Source organism: Chrysemys picta, chromosome 18 (genome assembly GCF_011386835.1).
Source record: "Chrysemys picta bellii isolate R12L10 chromosome 18, ASM1138683v2, whole genome shotgun sequence".
In the NCBI taxonomy this organism is placed as follows: domain Eukaryota; kingdom Metazoa; phylum Chordata; order Testudines; family Emydidae; genus Chrysemys; species Chrysemys picta.
Window position 1 is genome coordinate 3,307,062 of NC_088808.1, and position 12,416 is coordinate 3,319,477.

The 12,416-nt window shown below is 50.2% G+C and overlaps 1 protein-coding gene across 13 annotated transcripts in view; it reads left to right on the forward strand.

Moving 5' to 3' along the window:
* RGS3 (regulator of G protein signaling 3) overlaps positions 1-12,416 on the forward strand; it is a 204,835-nt gene that overhangs the window by 84,019 nt on the left and 108,400 nt on the right. For 10 of the 13 annotated variants that reach the window (XM_065572233.1, XM_065572234.1, XM_065572232.1 and 7 more), the window contains 2 exons: positions 791-830; positions 9,420-9,610. In XM_065572233.1, coding sequence (XP_065428305.1) covers positions 791-830; positions 9,420-9,610 — 231 coding nt within the window. Of the gene's footprint in view, positions 1-790; positions 831-857; positions 2,668-9,419; positions 9,611-10,612; positions 11,061-12,416 lie in introns of those variants that run through there. The other 3 variants (XM_065572240.1, XM_065572242.1, XM_065572244.1) reach the window with 3 other exon arrangements.

Consider the following 12,416-nt stretch of genomic DNA (forward strand, 5'->3'; position numbering starts at 1 on the left):
CTAATAGAATCAAAGTTAGTTCTGACATTCAACAATGGGGGGGGGGGGGGGAGAGAGAGAGAGAAGGTGGTGCAATTGGTGCCAAGCCCTCAGAGACAAGCCCATACCATCAAGTACAAATATCGGTCCCCATTCTTTCTCAATTCACTGGGTTTTGTAACCCATGCCCCTTGTCAAGCAAGTGCTACTTAGGTAATGGTGAAGGACTCACTCAGTCCTTCTGTCACACAACAGTTCCACTGGCCTTGATTCACAGAATCAGGGTAACAAAACTTTATTCTTCCTGCCCCAATAACAGAGAAACTGGGGATCCCACACCAGCCAAAGTACCCACTTTGAGTTGCTGTTGTTTCATGCCAGGCGGGTGGGTGTGCCTATGCAAACAAGATCAGTCCCTGGAGTTCTTTTCCACACTCGCCATAATTCACCACCAGATGTCAGGGTAGAGCTCATCCTGACTCTGCTTACAACAGTAAATTAGGTTCCAAGCTGGTGCTGTGTCCCAAAGGCCTCTTCCCATCCCTGGCAGAACTCACTGTGTGTGCTGATACTGTCCTGCTAAGGGGCATGACGGCTGGCTGTCCTGAACGTGTTTGGCAGCAGGGTTGTGCCAAGTGCTGGGGGAGGCTTTCCACCGGGAGGCTTTTAGTGGGTAGGACCCAGGGCTGGAGTTCTCGCCATCAGTGCACCTCTGCGAAGTGCTGTGGGATCTCTGGAAGTCGAGTGCTGAAGATTGCTGGTGTGGGTCCTACCGGGAGTAACCATGTCCTGCTTGCTCTGTGTCTTCCAGCTGCTGAGGCCAGTGTATCAGGAGCACGATGCCGCTGTGGGTAAGTGTCCATTCCGAACAGCCCACGGCTCGGCAGACTCGGAGCTTTGCTGCCTAGGCAGTTGCTGTGGTGCCCCCCTCAGCGGATGGGGCACTAGCCTGGGAGGGAAGCTGTGCTGGGTTCCCCTCGGCTGTGACCTTGTGCGGTCACTAAGCTGGACCAGGCCTGGCTAACAGAGCCAGCCTGAGGCCCAGGAGGGAAAGCCTCTGGCTTTGTGCTTTGCGAGGACCTAAGCCTGGAAACATCACTGCAAAGGCTTGAGGAGACAAGCTGCGGGACTGCCCTCCTTTGGCAGCAGGCGCGGGACCCAGTGTTGCCCTCCTCTCATGCTTAGGGTTTGTCCCACAGCTTCACCTCTCTGGCCTTCCCCAGCGTCCTCAGGCCAGCCCTGTGCATATCACCTGCTGTCGGTGAGTGGGAATGGTGATGTCGGGTCGGGGCAAGCAGTGGTTTCTCAGACCCACCCGCAGACATCCTCTCTGGGGCTGGGACTGACCTTTCTGCTGCTTCCCTTCTGCTGCTCACAGAAGCGGCGGCTGCCCTGCAGTGCCCCATCCTTGCCAGAGCAGCAGCTGCAAGGGACCTCCTCAGCAGCGCATCGCATATGGAGCAAGTGCCATGTCCTCTCCTGGAGCCTGTCAGCTGTTCCAGCTGGGCATGGGGAGGAGTAGGTGGGGTCGTGCTGCTGTTCCACTGAGTGGACGTCCCTGCCATACCTGCCTGCCCACCCCTGCACCCCACCCCAGCCAGCTCCTCCCTAGAAACTCCCCACACAAGCCAGGGAAGACTCACTCCCCCATTGAGCCCCTCCCAGCAGTCAGAGGAGACCAGGCATCTTGGGAAACAAAGGGGATCCATTCTGCAGCCAACCATGAGCCAGCACCAGAAGGACGTTTTCCACGTCCAGCCAAGCACCACACAGCCAAAGGGCTGGAAACAACCCACTTGCCACCACAGCTTCTTGGTAGGGGAGACCCCTAGAGGAGCTGCTGGAGGGGTGGGGGAAGCATGGCTGAGGTGTAAGGGAAGATGGATCTGGTGAGGGCCTTGTGGAAGGGTTGGTGAAGATTATGGGAGGAAGATGGTAGAATTACTGGGAGCACATCACTGCACGTCTCCCTCCCCCACCAGTGTGCCTCAGTTTCCCCATATCTAAAACGGGGCTAATGCTACGTGCCCTGCTTTGCAAAGTGCTCTAAGATCCTGGGATGAAAAGCGCTGAGGGGGGATATTCTGGCAGGTCCCTGAATATCTCCGTGGGCCTGTCTGCCATGCATTGCCTGGGTCTGCCCTCCTCAGGCTTGGGCAAAGGAGCTCTCTAGATGCTGGTGTTGCTTCTCACATAGGACATCCCCAGTGGGTTCATTTTCTTACCGAGCAATTGGAACTGGCGCTGGATCTGGTTCTGGCAGGTGTTAGTGCAGCTGAAGTTACATGACTGTCTGAGGCTGCTGCAGCCACTAGGCCAGCTTTCCTTGAAACCCCGTTGGCTCACTCATCCCTTCAGCTCTGTTGGGTCTCTGCTGTGGGGTGAGGAGCTAGAAGGATAACAGCAAGTCCTGCCCTTCAGAGCTGTGGGAACTGATGCCAGTCTGGCTCCAGAGAAACGTGTACTTCTGGTACCCCCCGCTGGGTGAGCGGCTTCCGTGTGCTCTGGTGGTGACATGCCCCATGACTCAACATATTGTCTGGGGAAAGGGTGTGTGGTTCCTGTGCACAGACTGCTCCAGAGCCGTGCGAACGGCAGCTCGTTTGATTGTGGCAAATCCTGTAGTGCGGTGCTCCCCGCTGCCTCCCTGCGCAGTGTCAGCTCCGAACAGGGCAGCCGGCTGCGGAGGTGCGTGCCAATCGCTGGAAGGAAAGGGGGGCATTTGCTGCAGAGCGAGGGGCGGCTAAAGGGAAGGTGAATGGAGTGGAGGGTGATAGGGTTTTCTGTGACAATCTGCGTGTTTGGTTTTTGGTGGATTAGATGAAGCAGGGCCCTAAGCGCTGAGCCTTTTGGCCATTAAGTGCTCTTCTGAGGTGTGGGATGTTTGTTTAAAATCAGCCTTTCTGAAGCAGCGTCCGGTGTGCAGAGTCCTGGCCCGGCATCAGGACAGGATTGCTTGATGCAGGCCCACGCTAGTGCATCCAGTCTAGTTTGAAATGCAAAATCACCTGTAGACTAGGCTCAGTGCCTGGGCCAATGGGGCAGATGTACCTCCAAGGGTTTAGCTTGGGCTTGCTAGCGGTTTGTACTAAAGACATGGTTTTCTAGAGCCAGCGTTTGTGAGAAGCTGGAAAAGTCTTATCATCTTCTTAGCAATCAACCCTGTAGTCCCGGTGTGTTTGGCTGGTTGTAGCATGTTCTGCAGCCCGGAGTTCCTCTTTCTGCACGGGTGTCTGTAATACAGGAGGCCAACGACTTGCTTGCCAATGGACTCATGAGAAGTGTGTGCTTTCCCCCACGTTGCCTCTCTCCTCTTGGGTGTCTCTGCATCATAACAAAACAAATTCCAGATCCAGAGGATATTCATGTAAAATACATCTAGTTTGGGAACAGTCTGGTGTGGAGAGAGGCCCTGGGCTGAGAAATGATCTCTCTGCCTGTCCTTTGTGCACGGGTGTGAGGCTTCTCCTTGTGTTTGGTTTATTTAATACTGGGCGAGCTGTGCTGCTTGTGGCCTTGAAATGCCTGGGTTCTGTTGAGAGACCAGACTTCTCAATAAAATGTTCCCGAAGCAATGAAAAAAGCTAGCCAATACCAAGAGATGTAGGGTTTATTCTAGGGAATTCCAAATGCAGTCCTAGACCTCAAGCTGCTGCTGGGGTTGGGAGAAGAAGAGGGTGGATGGACAGTGGTTGCAAGGGGAAGGTGTGCATCTCAGTGAAGGACTTTGGTTAGCGGGGCTCAGACCTGCAGACCCAGCTTCTCCTTTCGCTGGGGCTGGGCGAGCAATGCCATACTAGCAGTTCTCTGTTGGCACCGGCCCCTTGCTTGAATGCCCCCGGTCCTGCAGCTCTGTAGTTGCTGTTTTACCCTCTCTGACCTAGCAGCATCAGCTACTCCTGCAGACAGCCACTGAACGTGGCCAGAGGGGTTAACTGCATGCGCGTGAGCTCCCTGCTGGACCTCAGAGTCCTGTACAGCAAGGACAGGCATACCTCCAAGAGCCCCCTGGCCCAGGGGCGGCGGGAGGCCAGGAACCCGGCCTGTGCAGGGGGTCGGGCTCATTTTGATGAGCGTTGGTGAGGACAGATGTTGCTGAGCTAAAGAGAGTTTCTCCTGAGCTTGCTGAGCTGAGATGACCAGTGTAAACCCAGGGACTCAGGGAGAGCAGTCCCAAGCGTGTGTGTTTCAGACTAAGCCCAGCACAGGTGAGAGAATTGCAGGTCCTCAGCTGGGTGCAGACTGGATGCTGGAAATCACCGTTTTCAGCCCGGAGAGCCTCACACGGCTGCCATTGCCGGGGAGCAGCAGGATCTGCTTCAGGAGGGGTCTGGATGGACGGTGGGGTTGTTGTCTGCTTGGCTCCAGGGTAACGTGAGAGCTCTGCTCTGGGCGTGTCATGGGGCTGCGGTTCTAGGTGTGGGCTAGGACGAGAAGTTCTTTATGCTTCTCTAATTGAACGGTCTCCTCCTGGCATTGGGGCAACTGCCTGTGCAAGTTTTCCAGCTGTAAAATTTTGTACTAAGTGTAGTTATTGGCCAGCCCCCTTAATGGATCCACTGAAACATTGCTGGCTTCTCATTTTGTCTGTATGAAATTTTAGTTTGTACTGATCTCGCTAGTGCTTTTTATGTAGCCTGTTGTAAAACTAGGCAAATATCTAGATAAGTTGATGTACCCCCTGGAAGACCTCTGTGTATCCCCAGGGGTATGCATACCCCTGGTTGAGAACCACTGGCCTAACCCATCCAAGGCCGATGGCTGTCCGGCCTCCTTTTGAAAACCTCCCGTGAAGGAGCTTCCACAACCTTACTGGGCAGTCTGTTTCATTGTCCTAAGATTTAATCTATGGCTATGTCTACACTACAGATATTACAGCGCCACAGCTGTACCGCTGCAGCTTCACCGCTGTAAGGTCTCCCGTGTAGCCGCTCTATCCCGGCGGGAGAGAGCTTTCCCGTCAGCATAATGAAACCATCCCAATGAGCGGGGGTAGCTATGTTGGCAGGAGAGCGTCTCCCGCTGGCATAGGGCTGTGCACACCGGCGCGTCTGTCGGTGAAATTTACGTCGGTCGGGGTGTGTGTGTTTTTTCACACCCCTAATTGATAAAAGTGCTAGTGTACTATCTGCTATGTTGTAGTTTGAAGCTATTGCCTCTTGTCGTGCCCTCTGTGGCAAGAGAGAACAACTTTTCTCCATCTGTTTTATGGCAGCCTTTCAAGTGTTTGAAGACTGCTCTCATGTTCCCCCTTAATCTCCTCTTCTCCAAACTAAACATACCCAGCTCCTTCAGCCTTTGCTGGTATGGCTTGTGTTCCATCCCTTCGGTCATCTTTGTCGCTCGTCTCTGGATCCCCTCCAGTTGCTCCACATCCTTTCTATAATGTTGGTTAGACTAGTATTTAGTTTGGAAAAGGTCCTACTTACTCCATGGCCTTATGCAGGAGTGTTTTGGCCTGTTTATATTCAGGATGGTTATCATAGAATCATAGAATAGATAGCAGCAGGGTTGGAAGGGACCTCAGGAGGTCATCTAGTCCAATCCCCTGCTCAAAGCAGGACCAATCCCCAACTAAATCATCCCAGCCAGGGCTTTGTCTAGCCTGACCTTAAAAACCTCTAAGGAAGGAGATTCCACCACCTCCCTAGGTAACCCATTCCAGTACTTCACCACCCTCCTAGTGAAAAAGTTTTTCCTAATATCCAATCTAAACCTCCCCCACTGCAACTTGAGACCATTACTCCTTGTTCTGTCATCTGCTACCACTTTTGGCCCAATCCTCTAATTTGTCTAGGTCTCTCTGTATCCTATCCCTACCCTCCAGCGTATCTACCACTCCTCCCAGTTTAGTGTCATCTGCAAACTTGCTGAGGGTGCAGTCCACACCATCTTCCAGATCATTAATGAAGATATTGAACAAAACTCCCCTGCCCCACATCTTTGTCACACGCCAGCTTGCTGGGGGTAGTTCTGAGAAGGCTCTGAAGGGGGTGGCTGACAGCTCCAAAGGAGGGTTATTAGGAGCAGTATTCATTGTCCCCCAAAAGCAGCACTTAGGCCACTAGCTATCTCTGCAGCTGTAGCTCTTTGACTGGGTAAGCGGAGTTCTCAGCTGAATGCATCTGTTCAGTGACGCATTGAGAGTGCCACTTACTGTAACAGCAGTCTCTAATATCCTGGGACCAACACGGCTACAACTGCACGGCATACGCACTTTACCATAACCTTTGTCCCACATTCACTCATGCTGCTTTCCAGGCTGAGTCACCTGCACAGTGTCCTCTGCTGACAGGTGAATGAATCTGGCAGCTGGCCACTCTGAAACATTTGGGAATGCAGCTGTTCTGAAAGCTGGGAGCATTGCTCTGCGGCTGGTAGATTCTCACTTGGGTATAACTGTGCCAGGATTTGAGGTGTTTAGTTGACTGAAAAGAGCAGCTTCCCCCATAGATCACTTATCATTCATCTAACACTGTCCACCTATGGATCCCAAAGTGCTTTACAGAGAAAGGTGCATGTTGTTATTCCCATTTTACAAAAGGGGAAACCGAGGAACTGGAGGCTGTGACTTGCCCCAAGGTCACTCACGAGTCAGAGGCAGGCTGGGATTAGAGGACAGCTCTCTTGACCCCCAGTTCTGAGGGGTCAGTCACTTTAGACTATGCTGACACTTGAGGCAGAGGAAGGGGGTTACATTCTCCCATCTTCATGTGGTTTGCACACAGGTGGAAGGTGTGTCCAAGGCCGTGCCCATAGATGTAATTGACTAGAAGGCTGTGTTACTAGCTATGCCCATTGTAGCCAGGAGCTGTCCTGCTATCATTAGTGTTATTAATGGCATTAGTTTAATCTGTAACAAGACATGGAGCTTTGCAACCAGCAACCATGCTAAATGAGTGCTTCTATATCGTGATGGCAACTTTTCCCAACCTAGTGCTAAACATTTCCCAAATCTAGTGAAAAGTTCCCAGATAAAGTTTTTTACAGTGCTTCTGTATCCTGGGAAATTTCCCCAAACCTGGGAATTTGTGAGTAAAATGTTTCAACTTGGGAAATTGGGAATTTTCATTCAAAACATTTTACTCAAAAATTCCCAGACTTTGGGAAATTTCCCCGGATATAGAAGCACTGCTGACCCCTACAGCTGGCATTCTGAAGGCAATTAACTCATTCTGCAGCCAGTGCAGCTACTGCTAGGATGGAAGCACAGGAGAGAGCCCCACCTAAAAATGCCCGAGTGCTGCACGCCAGTAAAAGATCCATGAAACTCCATCAGTTAGAGCCTGTGCTCAGCAGTGATCCCGGCACTTACCACAAGCTGTATGTGAGCTCCCCCATGCAAGGGACTGCACGCAGTTCTGACTGTCACCTTCTAAAGCAGCTCCTGTCGCTATGAGGAAGGCTCAGCTGGAGAGTGTGGGATGGTGCCGCCACTCCCAGCTCTCGGCCAGTTGAAAGAGAGTGTGTAGGGAGGGCACAGTCTTGCAGGGATTAGGGAAGTGTGCTGAGATAGTTTGGGTGAGTTTGGATTGCGGGCTCTGGTATGCGCCTGTCTCTGGCTAATTGAGAATGATCCGCTCCCCTCCCTGCCACTGTCCCGCTTCCCTTGGGCATCCCGGGGTAACCAAAAGGAAGAGCTGTAAAACGAGTATCAGAAGGAAAAGTTAGATGGGTTACACCTTCTAATGCAGAGGGAGGGGTGACATGAATAGGCTTCTGGATCGCATTAATCCCCCTCAGCTGTAGAGTGCAGGTCTCTTGCTTCTCTGCACCAGGCCTCCGATTGTGGGTGTGGGGAAATGCTCCCAGCAATCTGCAAGGTTCTGATCTGTCTAAATTATGCCACTAGTGAGGAAAGAGTGGGTTGATATCCGAGCAAAGCGGCCCCCCAACCATCTTCCCAGCACACGCAGAGCACCACCGACTCTGGTATCTGTCCAGAAAGAAAACTAATGAGGTTGGTCAGATTTCCTGGGTGTGAAGATGAAATACAATGCTTAAAAACCGAAACTGTGTGGGCTGGGTGCTGCCACTCTCACTCACGAGTCATCACTGAAATATACATTCACCATGTCTGAGCAGCTGGAATAGCCACGCGATCGCTTTGGAGAGGCCTGGGGTCATTCATGTACTTACGAATATATTTACAAATCCATTTTTCTGACATTTATTTGGGCATCTGCCACCCTGAGCAGCTTCTCAGAGTTGCAGTTAAAAAAGTTACCTGCCTGAGAATGTTTTCTTCTCCCCATAATATGAAATCCGCTCCCCTGGCCCCAGATACCCTAGTATTGGGCAAGGTTCAGTTCTGGACCAGGGACAGGATTTCTGTATGAAAAAATGTCACCGTTTTAAAGTCCAGCAGGGCTAGGCCTGGGAGCTTTGGGTTTTTTTTCTTATCTTCTTCCTCTGAAGCGTCAGGGCTGGCCCCAGCCAGAGATGGGACATTGGACGGGGTGAGCTGGTGCTCTGTGGTGGCACCGAGGATTCTCTCTCTGAGGGTTCTTGTTCATATGCTCCTGGTCTAACTGATCACCATACGTCGAGTTGGCAGTGACCTGCGGGTGGGGGGATTGGCTTCCTCTGCAGCATGTGGATGTGGGTCACTTGCCAGGATTATCTGGGTATCTCTCACTTAATCATTTCCTGGCCAGAAGTCTGGTCTCCTGCCAGCTGTGATATTTTGGTCTCAATTCGGTTGTTGGGTTGAGTGTGCGGGTGCTGAGTGGTGTCGATGGCCTGGGATATACAGGATACATGATCTGATGGACCCTTCTGGCCTTAAACTCTATGACTCTTTATCCCATTGAGAAGGGGAGTGTCCGTGCTTAGCAATGGGAAGAAGGTCCCAAGGTATGGGACAGTTGTGGGTCTATTTACGCTCATGTTTAGAGCTGTTCTGCATTTGTTAGTTTTTATGAGTTTGAGCCCTGCTCCATTGGACACATACAACAAATAATGCCAATTACATTCTTTAAAACTCGAAACCATTTGCAGAATATTTTTGACCACATACGGTGTGTACAAAATCCAAGCTGGGTGCTGGGCTACTGACTGGGTTTTATTGGCATTTTGGTGTTCATGAGTAATGCGACCATTTCACATCAGTGCTGATAAAACCCTTGTACCAACCACCCACTGTGCTGTGCGTGTGAGTGTAAGTCCATAGAGCCAGATCCTCAGCTGGTGTAAATCTGTTTGTGACAGGTGAGGATTTGGCCCCATGTTTTGGTTAATCTTTGGCTCACTCAGCTAGTATTGTAGCTCCATGCCCTATAATGCTGAGAGAGACTGATTCCCTGCAGTTCTCAGTTCGAGTTACTCCCCTTTGCATTATCAGCGATGTCAGGAATTATAATGACAGAGTGGACTAGACCCTTGGAAATTCAGTTCTCGCTCTCTCTCCTTTGCTTTCTTTTGGTTTCTCACGGTCCCAGGAAATGCAGGGAAAGGCAAATCCCATACGGGATCTGGGCGGAAATCCAGGCTGATGAAGACAGTGCAAACTATGAAGAGCTATGGGAACTACCAGAACTGCACCATTGTGAGGCCTCATATCCCGCACTCCAGCTATGGCACCTATGTGACACTGGCCCCCAAAGTGCTCGTGTTCCCTGTCTTTGTGCAGGTAAGCTGGCCCTTCCCGGCACATCTGGAAACCAGGCTGTATGGCCAGAGGGGATTGACTGAAATCAGGGGGATTTAAATCACCAAGTGCAAACCTGGATTTAAATCATCGATTTTAATCAGCTTCTCCAGTTATTTTCTAAAGAAAGGTGCTTTCTCTCTGGCTGGTATAACTGATAAAACATGTTGATTTATAACCAAAGAGTGCCTTTACACTAGATTTGGTACATCTTTTTGCAACCTAGCAGGGTACACACTAACACTATAACAAGGTACACAGTCATTTATCTAGCCTAATATTGTCAGATTCTTATTAAGTGTACATTTAGTATGTTAGAAATGGGGAATGATGTATTGCTTATTTATGAGACAATGAACTTTTGGCTCATGATTTGTGCCAAACTGCATTAGGATGAAGAACAGGAGTACTTGTGGCACCTTAGAGACTAACAAATTTGTTAGTCTCTAAGGTGCCACAAGTACTCCTGTTCTTTTTGCGGATACAGACTAACACGGCTGCTACTCTGAAACCTGCATTAGGATGGTAACAGGGATTTAATTAAACACACAAAACTGCATATAACATTTATTTTGATTGTTTTATTTAATCTTAAATATTTTGGATATGTAAATTTCTCTTATCAAAACCCGTTTCACATTCACAATTAAGTTATAAGAAGTTCAGGCCCTAACATATCTTGTATTAAATTCAGATTTCATTTTAAACAGGTTTATTTTTAAAAAAGAAAAACGTAATTTAAATAACGAAATTAAACAATCGGATTTTCCCCTGTTTACCCAGCCTGGTGTGGCCCAAAGGCAGCCCGTGTATCACAGACTCGCCCTGCACATGCTAACTTCAAGTACTCTAACAAACTGCAGTGCTGTCTGCTCTTTGCGCCAGAGAACGAGCCTCACATCTGTATCCCACTGTGGAAAATATTTAAGCTCTTCATTCACCTCTGTGCCTCAAAGACCCACTCGTAAGCCACCATTTACCGCTAGAATCGACTTTCATCAAAAGTCTTTGGTCAGGGAACTGAGCTGTTGGCTGTGGGAAAAGACCCTTGTCCACGTGCTGTGCTGCACTCTGGGGATGGTGCTGCCAAGCGCAGCCTCTTGGCAGGAAGCACAGAGTTCGCCGCCAGAGCTTGAGTGATGACTATAGATACTGTCATAGAAGGGAAAGAAATCCTCCATGCAATGTGTACCCAAGAACTGGATCCCTCCTCATTTTCAGCTTCCCCCTCCTAGTATTGTCTAGCATTCAGTGCCTCTCTGGGGAACTACGTCCTGCTCTTGTACGGGGATGGACTTCCCCTTCTCTAGCTTCTGTGGTTGACATTGTAAAAGGGCAGCTTTCCACCTTTGGTGCTTGGCTGCTTGAGCCATTTGGGGGAAGCCTGACCAGTCAAGCCTGGGTTTCGACCACCAAGTTCTCATTACAGAAGGTACTGAGCGACATAGCTTCTGCTCGTGGCTGCAAAGGTGCATTTGTGCAGCTGGGAATGTAACTAGGAATTTCATGTAGTCTTGTCACTTGGCAGCCCTAAAATCAAAGCACGTCAAGACAGGCATCAGGATGTAGATGGATGGTAAGGTGGAGAGGGGGCTCTAACTTCCCAATCCCACAAACTTTGGTCTTGCAGTTTAGCTCTGACTTTGATTATAAGAGCTGGTTTTAGGGCTTCCACCTCCTGCTTGTGCCCAGGTGGTATTGCACAGCTTTTCATGACTGAATAGTCCTGCATTTGGTCCCAGGAAACCTAAGGGAATCCTGTTGTGATGCCCTCTCAGGAAGTTCAGGACTGGGAGTCATCTTGTTACCCCTTGCCGCACAGGGATGTGCATCATCCACCTGACCCTCCAGTCTGTTAGTCCCTGAACAAATGCCTTAAAAGCTCTGCCAGCCTTTACTTTGCCTTGCAGGTTAACCTCAGGTGCACTCCAGTCCCCAAAGGTCCTTAAAAAGTGAGCCCTGCAGTACCTAGCCTCTGGTCACGGGAACTCCCAGCAGTTACCACGTCTGCTGTCTGCAGAGAGCAGCATGCACACCAGCCTGTTGGATGAGCTGAGAAGTCACACTTCAATATACTGCACTGAGTAAATATACAGAAAAGGAATCGAGATTGAGTGACACTAAGCTGAGATAACAGAAATAGTTACAAATAAAACAAAAATAGAACCTGCATTCTAGTGGCTAAAACTTAACAGGGACCATCCTTGTCCAAGGCAGTTTCGCACCTCAACCCCACTCTCAGTGTCACCACGCCACATGGCTGAGATCCACTGGATCCACTGTGGCTACAAATGGCCTAACCTCTTTGTTCCCTCCCTGATAACAACCTGCCTTTCCCTGCACTTCTTACAGTCCCGTAAACCTCTGATAGGTTTGTTCTCCAGAGGGCTGGTGCCACGCTCTGCTCAGTTTAACCTGGCTTTTCCTGCTGCCTTGCGTACACCTGCAGCTGCCTTGTGTCTGGGCCTTTGCAGTGCTTGAGTTACATCAGAGACCTTGGCAGGCAGGTAACCCAGCATTCCTTTGTCTGGGACACACTCGTTCCTCAGCCCTGCTTGGTTACATGGACTGAACATAGGTGCGGACGGCTTCTTTCATAGCAGTTTGCAGCTGACTCAGTTTGCAGCTTCTGGGATGAGCCCAGCCAGTTCCATAATCTAGTTTTCAAAACAAGTTTCCTTTCCCTATCACTGCGTTCCACAGCACAACTACTACACGTGTATTGCATGCGTTATCTGAACTCACCGTGCCCTAAGAACATAACTGGGGCTTTGTTACTGTTTTATTG